This window comes from Limanda limanda, chromosome 18, assembly GCF_963576545.1.
Source record: "Limanda limanda chromosome 18, fLimLim1.1, whole genome shotgun sequence".
NCBI classification, from domain to species: domain Eukaryota; kingdom Metazoa; phylum Chordata; class Actinopteri; order Pleuronectiformes; family Pleuronectidae; genus Limanda; species Limanda limanda.
This window is the reverse complement of record NC_083653.1, coordinates 5,491,205-5,516,104: the sequence shown is the minus strand read 5'-3', so window position 1 is coordinate 5,516,104 and position 24,900 is coordinate 5,491,205. Positions and strand designations below refer to the sequence as shown.

At 41.6% G+C, this 24,900-nt stretch overlaps 1 protein-coding gene across 1 annotated transcript in view; it reads left to right on the top strand.

Moving 5' to 3' along the window:
* lama2 (laminin, alpha 2) overlaps window positions 1-24,900 on the top strand; it is a 140,323-nt gene that overhangs the window by 46,306 nt on the left and 69,117 nt on the right. The window contains exons 14-21 of the mRNA XM_061092002.1: window positions 604-768; window positions 9,701-9,805; window positions 12,921-13,132; window positions 13,674-13,785; window positions 14,129-14,242; window positions 15,991-16,118; window positions 19,367-19,453; window positions 23,361-23,572. Coding sequence (XP_060947985.1) covers window positions 604-768; window positions 9,701-9,805; window positions 12,921-13,132; window positions 13,674-13,785; window positions 14,129-14,242; window positions 15,991-16,118; window positions 19,367-19,453; window positions 23,361-23,572 — 1,135 coding nt within the window. The remainder of the gene's footprint in view (window positions 1-603; window positions 769-9,700; window positions 9,806-12,920; window positions 13,133-13,673; window positions 13,786-14,128; window positions 14,243-15,990; window positions 16,119-19,366; window positions 19,454-23,360; window positions 23,573-24,900) is intronic.

The following is a 24,900-nucleotide window of genomic DNA, read 5'->3' as shown; positions in this document are numbered from 1 at the left end:
GTCTCTCTCTTCCCCCCCCCCCCGACACTAGCACACACACACACACACGCACACACACACACACACACACACACACCCTTCTGGATTTGGAAGTTCTCTCTACTTCCCTGTCTGACATTTGACAGATGAACAAAAACCTTTAAACATATCTTAAGTTTTTATATTTGTGATGATTCACCTTCTTACTCTCGACCCGGTCGGACCTTTAGAATTTCCTTCACACGTCGGAGTTGGAGGATCCATGTGCTGCTTTTTAAAGATGTTGGTTTTTTATTGGTGAGGCTGAAAGTACAAAGTGAGTCGATTGAACTTTTCAGAAACAGCTGTTTTGCTGTTACCTCTGAATAAGCCATCGGATTGCAAACCAACAGATGGGATGGTTCTAGAAAATGCTGGTCTCTTAGGTTAATGAGGAAAGTGTATATCAGTAAAATTTGATGCTTTTTTCCCAATTTTCCTTTACTCTGTGTGATTATCTTTATATTCCATTAGTACTGAATGTTAAACTGTACTTTGTGATCTATGCTCACAAGCTATTAACACTGAACATAAGAATAACAATGGCGCTTTAGGTAAACCTTCAACTTTTATTTTATTTTGTAGGAGACCACACTGACGGGCTGGCATCTGGTTGGAGACACAGGAGGGAGGGTGTGGTCTGTGCACAGAGACACGCCTCCGTATCTGAGCGTCCGACACTCGGATGTCGTGAATGACCTCGGCTCCGCCTACTACTGGAACGCACCTGGACTTTACCTGGGAAACAAGGTCAGACACACATTTTCTTTTTAGACTTCAATCACAATATAATAGGATTTTCTGGATATTTGAGATAAAGAGTTACTATATAAAAACATGATCCACAGAGACCTGCATGCTCTTTCTTCTTGTTGAAGAAATACAGTTTGAAAGCGATTTAAATAAGATAGAATAACATATTGAAGAATACACAATAAAATCAGGGAAAATATTTATTGTGGGGTATGGATATGTGCAGCTTATGTGAAAATACACACACACACGACAAAATCAACACAAATACATTTGTCATTCCTTACTTCATTTTTGGTGGAAATGGAGAAGTGTTGCATCTTATACGGTACGAAAAAAAATCGCTGTTGGACGTTGTGTTTTTTTTTTGGTTTATTGGAAAAGTCACTTTCAGGTTGCTGATAACTGACTGTTAAAAATTAACATAATAATTAATTAATAATTAATCAAAATTAATGCGTTAATCTATGAGATTATTGTGCCCGAGACCAATGCGAAAAAATATTTTAACGCAGTTAACGCAACTTTGTTTACTTCCGGTGTGCGAAAAAAAATTCAGCTCCTCGAGCAAGCTGCCAGCGTCTCCCTCACCGTGACCGCTGGACGTCAGTCAGCAACGACAATCACCTGGGTGTCACAGCTCATTTTATTGACAATATCAACTGTGGTAAAATGGGCATAAGGTGGGACCTTTGAAGTAGCAGAGATCTTCTTGTTTTCATTTTCCTGTTTGTTTGCACTTTAAGTTTTTGCACTTTAACATGACAGATTTGAATGTCAGTTCAGTTTACCAAGGCCCCTTGTCATGCTGTTGTGTGTGTTGTTCAATGTTAAAGATCACAGTACCAATGGTGTCTCCAATACATTACTTTTTTTTACCTTTTACTAATCTGGATGTTTCAATGAAGAAAGAAGCAGTGTTATTGTTTCCAAGGACATTGGGAATATTTTCAGCTGGTTTTAAAAAAAAAAAATTTCACAAAATGTATCATACATGGTATTTAACGACCTGGCTGCCACTTTATAGGTAGGTGTTATAGGCCTGAGCCTCTTTGAAAACCCAACATTGTGTAAAATACAGGCTGTCTGAAGTGATTACTCGTTAATTTATAAGATTTAGTCTTTAGAAGAAAAACAAACTTTTAATCGCGATTCATCTAGATTAATGAATTTCAAAATGTGAGATTAATTAGTTAATTTTTTTTAATCTATTGACAGCCCTAGTTTTTTTTGGTTTATTGGAAAAGACACTTTCAGGTTGCTGATAACCGACTGTTGGCTTTACAACATCAACATTTCCTAACATTTCACTGTGTTACATTAGCGTTGTGAGGCTCCAACACAAGGGGCAGCCTTGAATATATAAACAGGCCGGTGTAGGATCCTAAACAAACATTTCCCCTGGAGGTGAGTCTGGTGGGAGGGTGTCCTGCTGGGATGTTCACCTCCTCCTGCTTCACCTCCTCCTGGTTCACCTCCTCCTGGTTCACCTCCTCCTGCTTCACCTCCTCCTGGTTCACCTCCTCCTGGTTCACCTCCTCCTGGTTCACCTCCTCCTGCTTCACCTTCTCCTGGTTCACCTCCTCCTGCTTCCTCCGGATCAGCTCGGGCGAACGTGGACGGTTTGAATGTGAGCCGCTGCGGTCGTGTGTGGCCACGATGAGACTTCATCACTCCAGCTGGCAAATAGCTGCAATCCATGTATCTGAAGTCAAGTTGTTGCCCCACGACAACAAGCGACTGACTGTGATGTTTGTCTGGGTGTCATGGCTGCCGGGAACATTCCACTGAATTTCATTACCTCGCTCCCTGCAGGCCTGGCTTGTCATCTCTCTTCTGTGTCTGAACCTTCCTCCCTCCCGGCATCCCTCCGTCAGCGCCTCTCCTCATTGGCCTGCTCTTCCAACCCCCCCGCTCCGTCTCTCCAGGACTCCCATTTTTCACCTCCCTGTTCCTAAATCATCTCCCTCTACTTTACCGCGAGCTCTCTCCTCCCTCGTTCTCCATCTCTCGCTTTGTGTCTCTCAGGGTAAACAGTGTTTCGCCTGTTGAACTCGATAATCAACTGTTTTTCTCTCGGCGCACACGCACAAACACAAACAGACGCGCACACATATTCTCATTCGAAACTCGCGCACTAGCCCTCGCACACACTCCCAGGCCCATACAAGTCGGATAATGATGTGTTTTGGAGGCATTAGGGACAGCAGAGCAGAACCAAATGCCTCCATACATGTGAAACAAATAAATTACAAGTGTGTGTGTGTGTGAGTGTGTGGGTGTGTGTGTGTGTGTGTGTGTGTGTGTGTGTGCACATGATTGTGATCGCTAGGAGCAATGTGCGAGCACTGTGTATAAAAGCGATTCCTTGCTTCAGTCTCTGATTTTGTTACAGAGGTAGATGTTATGTGACTCGGTTATGCGACATTCACAAACACACACACACACACACACACAAATACACACACACACACACTGGCTTGTCAGGTGGACGTGCATCATTGGAAGTGACAGGTCGTGTGCCTAATGACAAGCCAGCAGTGGATATATACGAGTGTAAATGTATGTGATAGCTTTCTTAATTCTCCTGCATGACCTCCTGCTTTGTTTAAAGCCGAGAATGCTCATTGGCTCGTTAGCACGCTCTGCTGGATGCTCATTGGTCCAGAAACATCTTCTACGGATGCTCATTGGGTATTTCGTCGTCCGCGTAGGTTCAGGAACGGCTCGTTCTCCAGGATTGCGATGGCGGTCGTGAAAGCGTGCTCTGTGAAAATAATTATTTTGCATTCAAGGGTTCAGCGTCTACAGCAAAATACAGATAATGATGTTGCAAGGATGAGGGGGAAGCATCACTTCAATGGAGACGACTGCATGTTTAACACTTGTTCTAAAGAGTTTAGGGGCAGAAGAGGAGTTGAGCTTTAATTGATATTTCATATTTAGTTGGGGTGCCTTGATTATGATGAACCATAGACTGTGAAGATTGGACATGAGAGCTCACCTGAACACAAATCACCTTGATTGCCACTAAGGCCATGAATCCCCTCCTCCATGTTAATGGGCGGGACATGCGCCAAACTAAAAAGTCAAAGTTCAGAACCTCTCGGAGAGTTTTGGTCATTTTCTTGCTAGTTCTTATCACATCGGCACATGTGCAAGTGTTCCTGTTTCTGATCAGTTGAGTTTGAATCAGTGTTTTCACCAGATACAGATTCATCACCTGCATCTGGGATATTATAGTTTCAGTTTTTCTAGAAGAGGTGGAGGAGCATCATCCATCTTTATATTGAGTCCATATGGTGAACATACAGAAAAGGATTGTACCACAGTGTTGTTGTATTCGTCAGTGCTATGTAACTTTATTTTGGTTTTACAACCCAAAACTTTGTTTTTGGCTCCGAATTTGAAAATGTAAAAATGTCTCTACAGAATATCACATTGATTTTTAACCGTATTTCTAATTTCCCTCACAAGCTGTCAAATCGTGATCTCCTTGTTTCCATCTCGCACCCGGATTTACAAACAGATCCACAGTGGAGACGGATGAAAGCTTGACAAACAAAAACAAAAGTCTCAGGATTTGAAGGAAAGACTGACAGAGGTGGACAGAGAGAGACAGAGAGAGAGAGAGAAAGAGGGAGCACTGGGAGATTGAAGCGGGGAGATAAAGGGATGATGGATGAACACGGAGGAAGAAGAAACGTCCTTTGCTGACAGCTGATGAAGGAATCAGCTCAAAATATACAGAAACTCGACAATCACGCCGCTCAGCTTGTGTTGCTTTCTGCCCTAAACTCCCTCTCACGCCGCCTCTGCCTTCCCACAAACCATTCTTCATCTTCCATGTCGTTTATATTGTTCTGTGGAGGAGTAATACAAAATCCTGCTACAGGTGCAAACCTGAGGCAGAAAGGAGAAGCGATGGCGTCTCACAGAAATGTTCCCTCTTCACCTTGATCGTCGACGCCTCTCAGTTGCAATGAATGAAAACTGTCATCGAAATGTTTCTTTAAAAAATGCTTTTTGCTGGAAACGATCTTGGTTTTATTTATTTTTTCAAGAGGGACACGAGCTGCCGAGCGCTGACTTATGAGAGGGAGAGATGTGCGCAGAGGAGTTTGTGTACGGTGTCACTCCTAATCTGGTCCTGATTGAACGAGATTGATTTCCCCAACCACCCCCACACACCCGCCCTCCCCCTCTCTTTCTTTTCTTTTTTTTCAAAACACACAAAGCTGAAAAAGTGCCTTTACATTAATCACAGTGGATTTGTTCCCGTTTTCATCAACCGGATCATTTGGTGTCACACGCATTTGTGTTCTTGGAAAGTGTGGGCAGAGAAAAAGGAAAATCATTACGCCTGGATATCACCTGTAGGAGCTCAACGCAAATCCCTGCAATCCTCATTCACAGATGTGTTCGTGTAATTAATGTGAAACAGAAACATAAGTCTGCAAATGTCTCATTTTGACATTGTTGACCTTTTGTCGGAGAGGATCTGCCGTGGATATTTTAAATAAGCCAGATAAAAGCTGTTGCCAGGTTTTGGTATTGATCAAGATGTTTGATCTATAAAATAATAAAGTAAAGATGTACACCATGTACACGTTGCCGCTCTACACCAGGAGAAAGGAGTGATTGCACTTCTCTCCTCAAGGATACATCTTCCATCTCCCACCTACAGCCATGATGCAACGCAAAAAAAAACGAAAAGCCTGCACAGAGAAAGACCCTGAAGACATAAAACCAAACAAGCCCGTGTTTCGGACATGCTCCGAGTGTCAACACGGAGGAGACGTGATGTTTTTTCTTTTGTTTGGCTACTTTTTCGACAAGGACTTGGACTTTTCTCACTCTCACACACAGAAGGTCAGCGGCTGTATGTTGTTCAGCATTCCACTGACTATTGGTCCATCTGGAGCCAATCTAACGGTACTGCTAGGAACAACAATAGTTTGTGTGTGTGTGTGTGTGTGTGTGTGTGTGTGTGTGTGTGTGTGTGTCGGTCTGTCTGCATGTGTGCAAGCGGTGCACAAACAGACTGAAAACTCCCGATACCAATTGCAAACAACCACAGGCATCGCGGAAGACGTCACAGGTGTGTGTGTGTGTTTATACTTCCGCCTCCAAGTGTGTGTATCACTGGGTATTTGTGCATCCTGGTGTGTGTGTGTGTGTGTGTGTGTGTGTGTGTGCCTGCCAGCGTGCGTGTGTGTGTGTGTGTGTGTGTCAGTTTAGGGGAGTTTGTTTTGTAAAGCTTTTGTAACAATCTGATTTTCATTTCCTGAAGGATGATTTTCTTTGCACCCCCACCACCACCACCATCACTACAGGCCTCCCTCCCTCAGCCCAGTCTCCCTGCCGCTGTCATCTTTTGTGCTTCGATGATTGACAGCGAACAGGCGAACAAATGCAGATCGACACACATCCCTGTCTGGAGCGGGTAGCATGTGGTGCTCACACAAAATAAATACATAGATGATTTCATTGGGAGTAATGTGGTTACTTCCTCCAGGCAGTACTTTGTCCCTCGGATGTGTATTTGCTGGTTAAACCATAGATTACTATAGGCTGTATAAAAAGATGGCTGACGTGTCTCCTGTCCACAAATGAATCCAAAGTATCCCGGACATGAAGGCTGCCATCTTGCCAATACAGGCTCGACCAATCACGAGTCAGTCCCCATTTTTTTATAGCATCAAATAAATCCAAATCCAAATTTACCAGGAAAATGAACGTGTGGTTCCAAATTGTCTTGATTGCCCTCTGGTGGTTGGCTGCAGAATAGTCATTCCCCCAAATGACTTCAGAATCACACAAGGTATTTCGGATATTGTATCTCCAAGCGTCATCCCTCTTTATTTACAGTCCAAGATTTATAATCAAGATAATACCTTAAAAAAAATTAATAATTTATAAAACAATAGCTGTTAAATCTGTTGATCAAATCCCTGTTGGTGTAAGGAAACATGAAGAATTATAAATGAAATGGTTTTCAAACCTTTTTAGGAACACAGCAGCGTTCCAGCCCGGATGGACCGACACTTGTAGTTATTTAAGTAGTTGATAGTCATTTAAAAGCTCTGACTTTGTTATTTACAGATAAAGAGAAAGTCATATTCTGCTCCGGTGGAAACCTCACTCCTCTCTCTCTGCTCCATGGTCAAACCCACGATTTAGCAAATTAAACATCATAACTTTACTCCTCATATTCCCTCCATCCTCTTCTCCAATTATTTTATCCTCCTGCTCTCTGTCCGTTGTCTCATCCCTTCTTTTCTCTCCTCTCTCCTCAGTTCTGTCTGCTGCCCTCCTTCCCTTTCAGTCCTCCTGCGGTTTGTCCTCCTCTTTGTGGGTCCGCATCCTTTTCACTCGTGTTTGTCAATAAAAGTTTCAGCATCAATATTTTTGCTCAAGGATTTCATTTGTTTGAGGATTTGAAATTCATTTATTTGGACAAAACTGCAGCAGAAACTTTACAACAAAATCCCATTGCAACAGCCTTTTTTTTTTACAGAAACATATTCCTGTTGTGATGTTAGAATATTGTGTTTACAGTATTTCACCCCAACAGATTAAAGTCATATACACTCAAAAGACTGCTTTGCTCTTGATTAGGATTGTAGTCTCCTTCTTATTTTGACCACTAATGGAGTTAATAACGGACTTATCGAGCTCTCACTGGGATCCAACTGGGATCTATTATAGCCGTATGAGTCTGAGTTCATTGTTTGTGTCTTCGTTTCCTCTCCCGATAATTCCCCTCTCCCGCGGCGCTCTTCTGTTGCTCTTTTCTCTTTCCTGTGTTACATTTCTTTTCTTTGCTCCCCTCCCGGGTGGAGAAGGGTCATCGGGTTGCCATGACAAAGAGCTCTGAATATTGTCCCCGTTGAGTGGATGGCGTCAGCGGAATGAGTTTTTTCAGAAATGTCAATAATTTCAAAGAAAGCAAATTGCTAAATTTCCGTTCGGCTAAGTGAATAGAGGAATAATCCACAAAAGAAGTACAAGTGCAGTCGGTGTTTCTGGATGCAGCCTTTTCTTCGGCTTGATTGGCCGCTAAGTGCTTCACCGAGCACAACAACAGTCATAACACAAACAAGTAATGAAACATGCAAATCAACTTTCAATGCTCAAGGAGAAAAGGTGACGCACTCACACACAGAGCTTTGTAATCATTTGGTATCTTTACCTAGAGTTTGCTCTACACAGCCACTATAGATCCCCTGAAGAGGACGTGGGAGACACTGACATTTCTTTTGGTTATTTTAAATTCATTCTTGTGAATTTCATGGTTTCAATGAAAATATGAACTTGGAAAGACATATAGTTTATTTTGATAAATTTGGTCACAACAGGTTAACATTTTTCATTTAAAAAACAACACAAAAACAAACCATTTATGAATGGAAAGACGACAATATTCCCAGTTTTTTTAATCAGTATTTCACTTTTCAATGTTTTTCATTCACTATTTCAACAGAATTACAAAGAGTTTATACATACAAAAACACTTAATTGAACATATGTGTATCAATATCTAATAAGGAGACAACTATACCATTTACCTGGTAACAGATCAATTGCTGATACACAAACTCCAGGTATCAGAATCAATATTGGCCATTGGAAGAAAAATCACCACGTATCTACAGTTTCTTGTTTCCCAATAACCAACAAAGAATCATTACCTGCATTAAGCATCTTTTAGCTGCTTCTTATCTTCACAAGTTATGTCCAATTAATGCAATATAATCCCTGTTTAATTTTTACCTGAGTTTCTCTGAGAGACACAAAGGTGTGAACGTGCAGTGGGACTGTGGTCGAGCGGCTTGTCTCACGTGTGCACTCTTTGTACTCAGGGTTCAAACTTTATGATTTTTACAGTCTTCTCAGGTCCAGAACAGCAAATGGGGTTAGATTAGAATAAAGTAGTGTTAGTCAATAAAACGTCCACCTCCATGCCTGCTGGTGTGTAGTTTCATTCGGCTGTGAAATGGGTGATTCCCCCTTCTAGTTTCAGAACTGAGAGTAATGATGTAGAATGGAGGAAGTTTATAGAGGCATTAAGGCCACCTCCTCTCTAACTCGCTCTTTGTCTCTCTCCCCCGCTCCCTCCATGTCTCCTCTCTCTGTTTTTATGATGGCGTTATTATCTCGCTCTTCCGCCCATTACTGCTCAGGTTGGAGCAGAATAATATATTTCAGGAGGATCGTGCCGACGCAGCGTTTCTCTCTTTCGGCTGCAGCTCTTTCTGTGGACTCGACAGAAACGCTGCACAGGACAACACAGATTGTGGCTTGTTTGTGTTTTCTCCTCACATTCATACACATTTCAAACAATCTTTGAGGAAAAAAGTGTTCAGAAGAATCAGGATTTGTCGTGGTTTTGTGGAATTACTGATAAAAATGTGGTGTAACAACAGAGTGATGCTGCTGTCTCAAAGAGTTACATGTGTATTTGAGAAAATTAAAGGGTTTTGTCATATTCACAAGCTGATTATATAAATACAGATTTACACTCACTGCAGATTTTGACCAAATTCAAACATTTACAGCCTTAATGAGTGAGTTTTACTGTTGATTTATTGAATAATATTTCCTATTCTACACTTTCAAATGTAATTAGACATAATAATCCTACGAACACACCTGCACTGGGCATTAAGCCGTTTTTTAGGCAAAGGTAGAACTTTTAAAAACTTTATTTGACTGTCAGAGTCTTGATTTTGTATATCTGCCTCTAAATCTTAAATTTGAATTATAGATCTTCGTTGAAGCTACTTCTATTCTTTTAGATTTTCAATGATAGGGGATTTCTGGACAGAAATAACAGAATTCCTGTCGGCCTTAGTTTGTTCTTTCTGAATCTAGGAAATATTACAATTGACCTCCTTCAATTGTCTCCTTCTCTGTCTCTGTGTAGCTTGCAGCCTATGGAGGGAGTGTGGTCTACGCTGTGTCCTATACCACAGACGAGCGAGAACAAAGGGCGGTGCGAGTCACCTCAGAACCCGACCTCATCATCGAGGTGAGTTCTTTAAACACAAACAAAGAAAAATATCACTGAGCATTCACATATCTATATAAGAGCTGTTTATTTTTTCTTCAATGTTTTTATGGTGTGTGCATCTTGCTTCGTACAAGAGCATTGACAAAAACAGTGTATTTGTTGGGGGGGGGGTTAAACACTACCACAGGAAACCTACATGAACAATGTGAATGTGTGTTTTATGTGTTTGTGTCTGCAGCATCATTATTAATGAAAAAAACACAAGCTACTGACTCTTGCACCGGTGAAAACAACTAAATGAAGCAGCACATTAACACACATACACAGACACACACACACACACACACAGCCACACACACACACACAGACACAGCTGGCAGAGAAATGCTGAACGTGGCAATAAAAAATGCAGATGGCGTCCCCCTCTCGTTGCTCTGTGTTTGTCTCTATAATGAGCAGGTTGTGATATGATGTATCGCAGCAATAAGCAAAGCACCGACACTATTAGTTAACTGTTTATGTTTAAAACCATGAACATGTGGTGGAGTGTGTGGGTGCACAGTGAAATACACAAAGAAACACAAGTGGCATATTTGTATGGTGTGTGTACAAATTATCCTGTTACTTTGGACACACACACACTTTTAACCACAGATCATTTAGAAACATTATTTAAAGGATTATTATATAGTGACTAAAAACTGAAAGAAAAGGGAAAAGGAACAAATAATGAAACGAAGGAAGGACAAAAAGAAGGAAGGGATGGGATGTGAACAAAGGAAGCAGAAGAGGACAGAAGACAGAAAGGACACAGACAAAATTGGGGGGGGATTAATATATAAAAGAGTCAAATTAAAAAAAGGACTGGAGGCCAAAGAGTAGGAAGGAAATGAAGGGAAGGAGGAGATGAGCAAAGAAGGAAAGCAAAGAAGATTAGAGTAGGAATAAATCAAGGAAAGGAAACAGAAGGAAAGGACAAAAAGAAGGAAGGAATGGGAGACAGGAAATAAAAAGAAAGGAGATGAAGAAAAGGAGGAAAGAATGGAAGAAAGAAGACAACCGAAAGGAATAGTGAGACAGTAGGAAAATTACAAGACAGATGGATGAAGACGGCAGAAAAGTAGGAGATCAAGAGGTCAAGGAGAAAAGGATTAAATGAAGGAGGGATTGAAAACAAAGGAATGGAATGGGAATAGAATGGGAAGAAGAGAAAAGTTAAATAAATGAAAACGTAGAGATGGACGCTCACAGATTTTGTGTTATTTAAAGCTGTGTCTGTGAGAGCGACAGACTCGGAGGAGGAGAGGATGAAGAGGAGGAGGAGAGGATGACAAGTGTCGGTCTTGTTGTCAACAGAAAGCTTCCCAATGATGCCAATAAAGAACCACCTACACACTGTCAACCCACTTTCTGTCTCTCTCAGCCTTTGTCCTGTTCCCCCCCTTCCTCCTCTGTTTACACTTTGTGTTTCTGCATCGTGTTGTGATATAGTGTGTTTCATGGTTTTGGACAATAACCTCCCTTGTCCCTATTCATCTGTGGGACTGTGTTGATTTCCGTTTGTCTGTCTCTCTGTCCACTTTATCAGCCTCCTTCAACAGAAAATGTAAATACAGAGCATTTGTTACAACAATAACAACCAGTGCAGCTTTGGGCAGCCGCTCGATTCCTGAATCCTCAAGTTGGTCCTTTGCACCAAACTGTGTGTGAATGTGTGATTGTTAGAGAAGTCAAAAATGTTTCTAATGGGTGGACTAGTGGCAGAAACTTGGACTATGGGAAGAAAAGGTCTCTGGTTCGACTCCACGGAGAAACAACAAAAAGACGAACCTGGATTGATCTGTCCAAAAATCCAAGAGGATTCTCCCTACCCTGTCTAGTGCCCCTGAGCAAGGCACCTTACTCCCCCAACATCTGCTCCCCGGGAGCCGTACACGGCTGCCCACTGCTCTGTGTGTCCTGCACCAGATGGGTTAAAAGCAGAGGTTAAATTTCCCCTTGCATGAGTGTGCCTGTACATGTCTGTGCATGTGTGTGGGATAATAAAATGTATCTTAATCTTAATAAGGATTTGAAAGTGCTGTTCAAATGCAGCCCAATTTCAATTTCCTAATGTCCTGCTCCGGAAATACGTGTGTGTCTTCAGTTTGTCCACTGGGAGACAGCACGCTCACCAGTTCTGCTTACTGGGGTAGCTTCCTCTCAATCTGCCCAAGGGACAGTCAGCTCCAGACTTAGACAATGTCAGGTCGCAGGATAGTGGCTGCAGTTTCAATTTAACATTTAATCCTCGGTACAAATGCTACAACTGTTAAAAATTCACTGTACCTTCATTGCCGTCCTACGTGCACCATCCTGCTGCTGTCACGAGCACAACAGTGTGAAAATAGTCCCGACACATGTCTACTTATTCATCTTGAAATGTCAGTGCCCAGCGTTACTAAACCGTTTTGACCCAGTTCTGCAGGAGTGAATGGGCCTGTCTGGTTTCAGATGAATATGAATCGAGACGTTGACGAACACATTGTTGGTCTCTGTCTGGAATTTGCTCACAATAAGAAATATATAGAAAAGTGTGATAAAAGATGGACAGTACAAGTTTTTCTTACGGGGACATTCAAACAATTGTCTCCTCTCTTTGCCTCTCTCTCTCTCTTTTCCACCTTTGTCCGTGCATCTCACTGCTTTGCAGCTGCTCTCTCTCTCTCTCTCTCTTTATGCCTCCCTCCGTCTCCTCTCTTTCAATTAGTTTTTATTTAATGGTTTATTGGCATGGTAAGCTCTCTGTCCCTCTCTCTCTCTCTCTCTCTCCACCTCCATCAGTAGTTGTCACTCTGCGTTATCCGCTACATGTCATTGATCTGTTCTCAACAAGAGATAGTCAGATAGCAGGCCTGGGCTCAAATCACTTTGCATTCAGCCCTTTCAGAACGTCAATAGTAACTGCAGCTCATTACCTAATGACACATCATTCACTCTCGCTGGCTTTTATCCCCCATCACTTGGGTATGATAGTCGTTTCATGAAAGAGAGAATACAGACCGCTCTGAATTCATGGAAAACTTAGTTGCGATTAAGACAAGAAAAAGAAATACGAATCAACAATAAGTTTCTTTCTTCCCCTCGTCTACAGGGCGGAGGGATGAAGATTGTGGACAGGAGGTTCGGCCAGCCGGTGTACCCGTCCTCGCCGAGCACCAATCACATCGTCCTCCTGCCAGAGAACTTCCTGGTCTCAGAGACGGGGCAGGTGATCAGCAGGAGGGATTTCCTGTCAGTGTTGGCCAGCGTGAGCAGTGTGATGGTTCGGGCCTCGTACAGCACCGAGCCCAGCGCCCTGTACAGGTACAAACACTCACACACATACTCAAACTTCCCAGCCCGGCCCCGGTCGGCTTGGGGGAATCATTTCTGCTGTGAGGTGATATTGCTAATCACTGCACCTCCATGAAAGCTCCTATTGATCAGTTCCATACAAGCCTGGATGGATTCTTCTGGGTCTCTGGTGGAGATAATCGACCCAAATATATACTTTTATGTGAAACTCAAAGATTTACTTGTGTATGAAGAATCTTCTACATTCCCAGATTCAAGTCTGTACTTTCTTATATTCTGTGAATAACTTTAACTTCGACCTTCTCTCACCTAAACATGGAAACTGCAGTTTTATGCATTAAAGGGCTTTTTGCTGTTAGTTTGTGAATTCTGCTCAAATCCCAAGAACAGTTTGTATATTTTTTCTATAGTTTATATATGTGAAGGCAAAGGAATGAAGTAGACAAAATAGACCAATTTTGTGTGTGTGTGTGTGTGTGTGTGTGTGTGTGTGTGTGTGTGTGTGTGTGTGTGTGTGTGTGTGTGTGTGTGTGTGTGTGTGTGTGTGTAGACTCCACTCATTCTCAATGCAGGTGGCAAATCCCATTGCCAGTGGAGAGAGGAGAGCATCAGCTGTTGAGATGTGTTCTTGTCCTCCTGGATACGCTGGGACTTCCTGTGAGGTAAAAACACACACACACACACACACACACACACACACACACACACACACACACACACACACACAAACACACACACACACACACACCTACACACTGACTTACAGACACAGACCTGCTGCAATATTAAAACTGTATAAAAATAAATACAAAATTGTCTTGGAAAACGAACTAAAATATTCTGAATTGTGAATATACAAAGTGACTGCACACACTATAACAGCTTCCTGTGTTTCTAACTCTGTGTGTGTGTGTGTGTGTGTGTGTGTGTGTGTGTGTGTATGTGTGTGTGTGTGTGTGTGTGTGTGTGTGTGTGTGTGTGTGTGTGTGTGTGTGTGTGTTTCAGACATGCATTACTGGCTTTCGAAGGGTTAACGGAGATGTGTACAACGGAGTGTGTGAAGCTTGCCGTTGCCATGACCACGCTACACACTGCCACGAGGTCACAGGACACTGCCTGGTGAGATAATTAACACATTTATTAAATTGTCCATCTGTTGCATAATTTCTGCGTTAATTCAACTTTTTAATTTAATTAACTTTAAACCAAACAAACTTTAAAAAAAAACAACAACAGTGAACCACAAGAATTTGAGGGAAATATCCAATATATAAAGTTTTGAGAAAAGTTCACGTCTCAGGTTCAACACACTTTTGATATTTACAATAATTACATAATTTCTTCAGATGGGAAACAAACTTTGTTAATTTATAATATTAAAGAGAGAAAATAAGCAGTTGTCTCACTTCTATCAGTAAGTCCCACCTAGTGAGCATTAGAGGAACTGCAGGTTGAGAAACTTAAACCTCCGGCTACTTGAATTCACACATGAGTGCACACAGACACACACATGATCAGTACACACACACATACATGGCAACCTGCTCGTGTGCGTCTGTGGCACACACACATCGTCACTCCCCAGTCTACACATTGCCTCAGGCTTAAGCTGTCAGTTAGCATCACACTAAATACACACACACTGTTTCACACCAGAACAAAAACACACACCAGTGCACACACACACACACACAGTTGTGGGTTTTGTATTATCATGTTAGGTTTCATTATAGATGAGGAGGATGCTGGGATATGTCAGAGGGAAAACACACACAGGGAAAGACAGAAGACAGTCAGGCTGGCTCAATCTCTCTTCGCTCTCTCACACACACACACACCCACACAATGAACGACAACTTGACATTAAATCACTCATAGACGTGCGCACAACCCCCCCCCCCCTTTATACATATTCATACACAGTGACAAGCAGACACAAAGATGCACACACTCTTCCTCCCTGGGGACTGTGTTCTCTGGCTTTAGTTGAATGACTGAATGATGCCATGGTCGTATAGGTTAACACAGCGTGTGTGTGTCTGTGTGTGTGTGTGTGTGTGTCTGTCAGGATTTGTCTCGGCCGCACAGAGACACTGGATCCGAGGAGGAAATGATGTGGAACTTAACTGACACACGCACACTCACAAACATGTACAGTCACTCAGCGTGGAAACATGAAACTTCAGCTGTGGTCGCTGCACGAGTGTGAAGGACCGAGGGAGAGAAAGGAAACGCTCCAGTGACGAGAAACACTACGTTAACTTTTAAATAGTCACTTGAATGTCAGTGGAGCTCGAAAGTCAATTAGGGAACATTTGATAAATTGAGTTCACTTGCTCAATAGATTTTTCTTCTAGGAGAACGTTTGGAAGCTCTTATCGTAGTTTGCGATTACGATATTAGCATTCTGTAAAAAAAAACAAATATAACCCGCTTCATATCTGTTGAGCTTGGTGTTGATCTTAAATTTCAGAACTATATATCCTCTAACTATAAAATAGTTCTATTGTTCCCCATTTTACTGTAACTTTCCACTTATTTATAATTTATGTCTTCAAATTCATAATAACAAATATCCTCCTATTCCGTATATATTGTTGTGTATCTTTGCTTTTCATCTTGAAGCAAATTGAGTCTGTGCTCGTCATTTGAAATGAGTCGTGTGAATAAACTTTACTTGACTTCACAATCTTGATTATGAATTAATTTCTCAGTTTTAAACACGGAGCTGCAGATTAAATGCTGATTTCTGATCAGTTTTATCTCGATGATGATGCAAGATAAAAAACCCAGTGAGCTGCTCAGACTCATCATGTCTCTGTTTGCCCAATTTGTGATTTGAACCTGAACCTGTGTCGCTCCTCCAGGACTGCGACCACCGCACCTATGGCCCCCACTGTGAAGCCTGCCTACCTGGTTACTATGGTAACGCCACCCGTGGGTCACCTGACGACTGTCATCCCTGCCCCTGCCCACTCAATCTCCCCAGCAACAAGTAGGTTCTGAAGAGGCCGAGGTTAAAGTCACAATTTAATCAAACGCCTCAATCTATCGCCGCTCAACCCCAATCTCTGTGTTCTGACCCGTCTCTTGATAACGTTCTTTCCCCGACGCTCGTTTCTTTTTTTTGGGGCTTTAAATAACATCGCCACAAATGGAGGATTCATCACGATGAAGGAATATAATTGTGACACGAATAGAAATATCGTCGGCGCAGATAGAAGCATCAGTATAAGAGGAGAAATATCTTCCCCGTGGGTGGAAATGTCATCGCCGCTGGTGGAATTATTAAAAGTGCTATAAAACTTAACACAGTAGCAAACTCAAACATCTCCCACAAGTCATTAAGGTATTTAAACCTTTTCGTCACATCGCTCCTCTGGTGTGGAACGCTGCTGCTCGTGCTGTAGATCCTCACGTTACAGCAGGTGTCTGCTAAAAAAGCTTTAAAACAGAAAAGAGCAGATGTTTAACGTCGGAGGGATGAAACATCTTCACACAGGAATAAATTCTACATCCATCAAATTGTTAGTACTTTATTATAAGCACTTGTTAAAGCACACAGTCACCACCCACTGACATTTTACTGGATTATGACTAATGTAAGCAGGTAAGCAGTAAAAATGAACTCTGTTAAATTGTGAAGTATGTGCTTTTATTTTTGAGTTTAAACAAGGCGACTATGACATGATGAAAATAAACAAATAAAAGCCCCGTGCAGATGCTACTTGGACCTTGTGGAGAGGATTTGTAGTGCCTCCTATTGGCCAATGATGTTATAATTTTACAACCATTAATATCAACCAAGGTTTTTGATGCAGCCCAATTTGGACTCAGAGATTTAAGGCAAAATTTGCACAAGGCTGATACACACTTTTGGAAGTGGTGGCGCCCCCTATTGAGCGATTATGAAACAAGCTTAATGTATAATGATAATAACAATACTACCTCTACTACTACTACTACTAATAATAATAATAATAATAATAATAATAATGATAATAATTATGATGATAATAAACCAACAAAAGAGAGTCTGTTATGAGAGGGTTTGATCATTACTTAATTAGTGATTAACCCATTTTAACATGATCATTTATCAAATTTTTTGAATTTCAAATATGTCTTAAAGCCACTTTAAGAAATTCCAACTGTTAGTTAGTCAGTTGTAGTTGTTATGAGCAGCGGAATATTTAGAATGAACTGCTTGTCTCAGTTAACATCTTACTTTTGGATGTTTTATCTGATTAAGATATTTAGTTTCCCAAAAGACAGATGTCCGTGTGTAGCAACAACTTGTAAACATTCGTTAAATTAGACGTTTACCTCCTTTTTAATAGATCTGCAGTTTTCTCCAGAGAACCAGAGAGTGATGCTGAATGTTGAGCACAGACACGTCACCAGCGCTCGCTCACAGGCAGCAGCAGCTGAGAATTCTCACATCCCAAACTCCCTGAGCTAAAGAAAGACACTACTCTCTCTCTCTCTCCCCTCTCTGCAGCTCTACCTCGCTCTACCCCCTGCAGTAATAATAGCTTGTAGGTGCTGTGCTTCTCAGCCCCTTAAAAATACCCCCCCCCCCCAGTCCCTTATGTGCACTGAGGCCAGCTACTCAAACTGCCAGGCGGCCACTAGGCCTGTTGTTAGCAGCGGAGCCTCATCGCTCGTGAACATCTGATAAAGCGATGTTCATATTAGTTTCAGCACAGGAAGCAGGCTGGTGATTTACAGCCACTCAATAGAAATCAATTTAGTCCTCCAATGCTGTTCTGTTTCATTTAGACCCAGGTATAATTACCCGGCTGCAAAGGAGGCTTTCTACTGTTTGTTATTTGCCAGTCAGAATCTAATAAACATATTTCATTTGGTTAGTTCTCGCTCAGTTGTACAGGTTCACCTCCGCTTTAATTTCTCTTCTTTTTAAACCCAAACTAGAACTGCATGTTGTATCAGGCCACTTCAGGTGCTGGTTTAATTAGCTCTCTGGTGACATTACATTTTAAATTATTTGCTTTCAGGGTTTCTTAACTTCTCAGTTTAACAGTTTTCGTCAAACAGTTAGGGTTAGGGTTAGGGTTAGTGATAAATGTTGTATACTGCAAAGATGATTATATTCTGTATCATGGTCACTACTGTTGCAATATTACTTATAATACTTTTGTTTTCATTACAATAACACTTACATCACTCCACTTTCTCCCCAGTACCTGCTTTTGCACAGTGTCTGTTTTGCAGGTTGTTTTTTGTTTTTGTTTTCTGTATATTTTTACTCTCATTATGTGTAGTTTAGTAGTGTATATATTTTGATCTTTCTTTTTTATTGTTGCTTCGGCACTGTTATTTAAATTCTGTTTTTCTCTTTTTTGCTGTAACAAGTGAATTTCCCCGTTGTGTGGATAAATAAAGAAATCTAATCTAATATTCATATTTCCCTATTCAACAGTCGCAGCATCTTTAATAAATCTGTAATCAAATTTAACAGTTTTCTAAAATGACTTAACAACATGTGTATTAAAGTAAATTAGGTTTTACTGCAGAAAATTTGAACTGAGGAACTATAACGTATGTTTACACACATTCTTCAATCACATAATTTCCCCCAAAAACACTCAGCCAGCGATAAACGATCAGAACAGTTTCTTTTACACTTTTATATATTTGTATTTATTTGTAACTGGCCGAACCAGCTTGTCAGTGATCGAGCCAGCTCCTGGTCACGGAGTCAGACCAGCAGTGAATCAGTCTGGGGCCTGGAACCCGAGCCAGGAGAACTATCTATAGTTTATGGAAGTGGGAGGGCGAGAGAACAGGGGTGAGAGACTATCACTTTACCCTGTGTCTCTCACTCTCTCTCTCATTCTCTCCATTCTCCATCTCTCACTCTCTCCTCTGCTGCGGTTCATTCAGAGTACAGTTAGAGTGTTTTCAAATGAAGGAGTGTGTGGAAGTACAAGACGCTCGAGTGTGAAAGAGACGGGGAAATTAAGTGTGTGTGTCTGTTGGAGTGCGACTGTGAGGACGGGAAAGTGAAAGTATCGACACTGGTTTGTGTGTGAGTGTGTGTGTGTGTGTGTGTGTTTGTGTGTGTGTGGGGAGAGAAACAATGGCCTTAACTCGCCTTTGTCCTCTCCTCTTCCTCCTCTTCGTCCTCCTCCCGTTCTCCACGCTGGGACAACAACGCTCACAAACTCAACAACGACTTCAACAACTGTTTCAACAACGTCGTCACGGCAACCGCAACAGCTTCAGCCCCACCTGCCACCTGAGCGACGAAGGGCAGCTGCTGTGCGACCAGTGTCAGCCGGGATACACAGGACCACGATGCGACAGGTAACACACACACACACACACACACACACACACACACACACACACACACACACACACACACACACACACACACACACTGTGCAACACCAAAACACACTGATGCTCAATATCTGTGGCTCAATGTTGAATTGACAGACTTTAAACTTGAAGGTCTATTAATAATAGGAAGATAATGATAAGAAATTCACCTCCATAAACCTGTTGTACCAGTTTACGATTATTCAAATAACATCGTGGCCCATTAAGCACAGTTTACGTTCCATGACCTGATTGCAGCATCTTTACAAGTACAGCTGCATAATTTAGTTAATTTAATATGCATAGGAGTGATAATCTAAAAAAGAAATCCATCATTATTGTTTTCTTTTCTACAAACTTCCTATTTGGGAGTAAACTCCTGCTCTATAATCATTTTTGTAGCTCTTCATGTCTCGCTGTCCGTCCAGTTTTCTGCCCACACCTCCTTTAATAGCTGAGTGAAGTTTTTCTTCCATTATTTGTGAGTTTTTTCTTTACCAACCCAGGACTAATGAGAAGTCCCTGGTTGACAGTCTTGTTAGATGTAGGCTCGAGTGTCATGTGGTGACACAGACTGAGTAAAACCAGGGTTCAGTGTTTTGAAGTGAAACTGTCCACGGCTGAAACCATCTGTTACTCCTCTGTGCCTTTTACTCATCAATGTAATTACTGTAGAAAGATTTAAAGCAGGAGAAATTCTACTTTTGCACATGAGTGTTGAGATCCTTTTCATTTATTAATAGATGTTATAGAGCCATGAAACCTTTTAATGAGGCATCAAGTCTGAAGTTATAAATGGTACTTAGTCAATTATAAAAGCAACTCAAAGGTATAATCTTATTAAAAATCTATAAATTCACATTTTAAACACTTATAAAGCCTGAAGCTGCAACTTATATCCAAATATCAAAGAGATAAATTGACAGCTATTACATTGGATGTGGAGTAATAATGATAAGACAATTCAAATTAGATGTGGTGGGGACTCAATAGAAAGAAGTGCTCAAAATAATATACAATCAATATAAAATAAATACATGTGATGTTTGACACACGAAAATGGATTTTCTCATAGTTTACCAGCTTTACTTCTATTGTGTCGTCTTTGAATCTTCCTCTAAAAGTTTTAATATCTGCAGATTGTTCATGAGTCAGTTTTACTTGTTTAGAAAAGCAAATAAAAAAGGCTCTTGTAAATTGTCAGCATATACTCTGATCGTGTCAGTCGAGCGCGAGCTGCCGCTGGTGGTCGGGCGCCTCGGCTCGCCGGCCTGAATAGTCTGCATGCCTGCTCCTGCTGCCACAGCAGAATCCGCCTGTCTGCCTTTTGGTCTTTTTATAAACCTCATTTGCCAGTTGGAAAGCAAACTGACTCATTGTCGGACCATTTTGTGACAGAGAGGCGCCTGCACCGCACCACCCAGTCAGAGGTCGAGCGTTGTTAGGGAACCAGTTCAACTCAACTGGTCCACTGCTCCTTCTAATGTCAACCAGTGGGATTCTTCCTATAATATGAGATTAAACTCCATGTGCACTAGAAACATTCTGAGTTTCTTTTTTCTAAATTTAGACGGCGGTGTTTGTTTTGTTTACAGAATGCGTCTGTGTGCATACATTCTTCCGCTCTGATGCCATATGCTGCGTGGAACCACAGCTGCTTCCAGAAAGCAGACAGGAATAAAGAGACTGTGCAGATCAAACCACGTAAAGAAATAATATTTTAGTGTTAACGACGGTATTAAAGAGGTAATCAACAGTCGCTTGGTTTCCTGCTCCGTTCGGTGTAATTGAGACCTGCTCTGCGCTACCTGCCATTACACTTCATTATCTACAGTCCTTTTGTTGTTGTTAGCGGTGATTAATTGTTAATCTGCCAATTTGTCTGTATTATGGGCTTTAAGAGAATAATCTACCCGATCCCTCCCATGCTAATAGGCCATCCACTCGCTGCTAATTGATTCTGCTCTTCAATATCCTGTCTAAAAACAGCCATTTAGAATTATCTGGGAGTTGTTTGATACGGATGCCGAACTAATAAGTCAGTTATCAGCTGCTATTCAGTGCTATGCAGGGTTTGTCCTTAAATCCAGATGATTCAAAGGTATTTCAGCTATGTTGCATTTTATCTGGACGCCCTTCCACGTAGAAAATAAGTCAATTTATGGTTAAAGTTATTATTATTCAAATTCAATATTCAGAGAAAGAGCTAGAAAGATGGAAGACTTATGATGATATGAAACATCAGCCGCAAACTTCAGTGGTTGTCTGAACATAGTGAGGGGATTTAAAACTGAAAGACACAAATTCTGCAGGACTCACATCTGTGTTTTTACTGAAACAACTTGCCCCAATTTCTACTTTTAACAGTAAATATGCAGAATCCAGTTGATCTCAAATTGCTTTAAAATAATGGGGAATACAAATATATCCCATGTAGGAGCAGAGCCGGTCGTCCCCCGGCACCAACTCCCCATTTACAACACTAAAAATAAAAGAACATAACTTTTCTGTTCCCCTCACGTCTCCCTCGCTCTGTAATTCTCCACCAGTTGTGTTCACCGACTGCTTCCTGTGTAGCTCTGATGGTTTGGACCAGGTGTCTGGCCCCCAGTATATCTGCCTCAAGCACTCTGCACCCTCCACTATAAATACCTCCACTTCCTCCTGAGGCCCAAGGAACACACACACACACACACACACACACACACACACACACGCACACACACACACAGGGGGATGAAATATAATATAATAGAACAGAGTAGACACAAAATGCAAACACACACTTAATCCCTGCTTCTCTATCAAAAAGTGGAATTGCTACCCATACCATTCTCCACTTGACTAGGAGGATGTACTTGTAGCAACACACACACACACACACGCACAGACACACACACACACACACACAGACACACACACACACACACACACACACACACACACACACACACACAACTACGCACAGAGGCTAATAAACCAGTTCTATTGAGTACCAAGGAGGGTCAGTGGTAATAATGGCTGGCTGCTCTTGACTCGTTCCCTCTCTCTTTCCTTTATTTCCTCCCCTCCTCTCTAAATTCAATCCTCTCTTCAATGTGAAGACCCCCCCCCCCTCGTCTCTATCGCTCTTTCTTTTCCTCTACTCTCCCCCTCTCTCTCCCATTCCAGCCCAATTCCCTCCTCAGCCTGTAGAGCTTCAGTTCAGCTCAGGCCTGTTTTATTTGCTTTCTCTTTTAAAGAGGCTCCATTCTCAGAACTGTCTCCTCCAGTTACTATTTTTGTGCAGCTTCCAGACCTCCTCTCATTATGAACAGAATACAAGACTCAGACAATTATGGGACAGTTATAAATAAATAAATAAAGTGGACAGTATGACAACAACAAATATATTCTAAAAACTAAAATAGGAAAGGACACAAAACATGTCTGTAAAAGACGTTTCTTTCTTGGTCTTTTTTAGTTCTTATAATGATTAATTCGTCTATTTGTTTTTGTGCAACATGATTTCAATATGAATTAAACAGGAAGTCATCTCAAGTGGTCGTTGAATTGCTGTAACAATGCTGTTAATTCAGCGCTGATGAGCTTTAATGCTTGTTTACTCTGTGCAGACACGCTGGTTGTCAACTCTTGTGGGATTGGAGGAGATATTGTGTTTTTTACTCATATTATATTTGGAGATCAGTGAGTTCTTACAAAGTACAAACTGGAAGCTGAGGTAAACAATATCGTGAAATCGTATTGATATGATATTTGTAGAAGAAATCAGGTAATTTTAATCACCAAAATCCGATGTTTGAAACATGTGCAGTATAACCTGCCCTCAACTGTTCGGAGGAAGTAGATCACGATCACATTGTTCCTGTTTCTCTCTGCCGCCCCCTAGATGTTCCAACGGGTACTTCGGCCAGCCCTCTGTGCCAGGAGACTTCTGCCAGCCCTGTGACTGCCATGGCAACCTGGACCTATCCACACCTGCCAGCTGTGATCCAATCACAGGCCAGTGTCTGCGCTGTCGTCACGGTTACGGCGGCGAGGAGTGCGGCAGTTGCGCCGATGGTTACTATGGAGATGCTGTCACAGCGAAAAACTGCCAACGTAAGAAAAACCAACTAACAACAAACATTACAAATAAACAGAAATGATCACAAGTAAATCCATCAAAGGCCAATTTCGTTAATTATATAACTGATATAAATAGATATATTATTCCAGTTAGCTTAACATAACACAGATAACTTAGAGTGAGATGACATCAGGAAATCAGTATGTAGCATATTTATTATTTCCTAATATAATAAATATTTGACAGTAATATATTGTCAAGTAGGGTTCGAGCTCCTTCACAATAAAATACATTCTTGTTCAACTTGACACTCTCAGGGATTTTGCTGCTATAGCCCAACTTGTTCTAAGGCATTATAATGTATAAATCACATTTTTGAGTTTGTTTGACGACTATATTGTTTGCTCCATTTTGCTACTATTATAACACTGCAGCTGTTATTATACATGTTATTATTGTATCTCACTCACTTTGAAGTCCAGTATAAGTGGTACCTGAAAGTACATTCCAAAAATACACACTTTAATCTACCGGTTTTCATTAGGGAACTAATCCTGACAAAATGTTAAACTTTGGCAACTCCTAGTGACCCACCCTGCTACATCAAGGATGATCCGGCTAAAGGCAACACACGGTTTTGTCTCTGCTGTTGTTCGAGGGAAAAACAGCATCTAGTTTTCAGTCGAGTCATTATTAGGAGAAGCCGGCAGTGTTGCTCTCACGTCTCAGCAGGAGCCTCAGACTGAAAAGAACTACTTCCTCTAAGAAACTCAAATTTAGCTAAATGATTCGTTTGATCCTTCACTCAAATACAGAACGCCATGTGGATTGTGTGTGTGTGTGTGTGTGTGTGTGTGTGTGTGTGTGTGTGTGTGTGTGTGTGTGTGTGTGTGTGCCTCAGCAAGCAGCTGTGCCAGTGGGAGGTGTGATGTCTTAGCGGCCCACTGACTGCCAGCTGTATTTAAGAGTGAGAATAAAAAAAGAAAGCGTACAAAAGAGTGGAGAGAGAGAGATGTCAGTGAATACAGACGAACAGGAGGCGTCTGTTACAGTCTTCATTAAAACCTGCACTGTCTGCGAAAAATGGGCGTCGCGAGCACGAGGGTTTTGCAGGACGACAGATTAACGGACGCCGCACGATGAACGATAGACGGGGGGGGCGGCCGGCCGATAAATAGACAGATAAACCCGTCAGACGTGCACAAAGGCAGGAAGACAGGCTGACAGACGGTATTAATGTGCATTTGATAGTTCATTATTCTCCAGTTGTTTCCCCTCTCCACCCAGCTAAATGGTTATTGATTAATCAGCCTGATCTATTGCTCCTCCTACCGCGCTGATCGGCTGCTCGTGTCTGCAG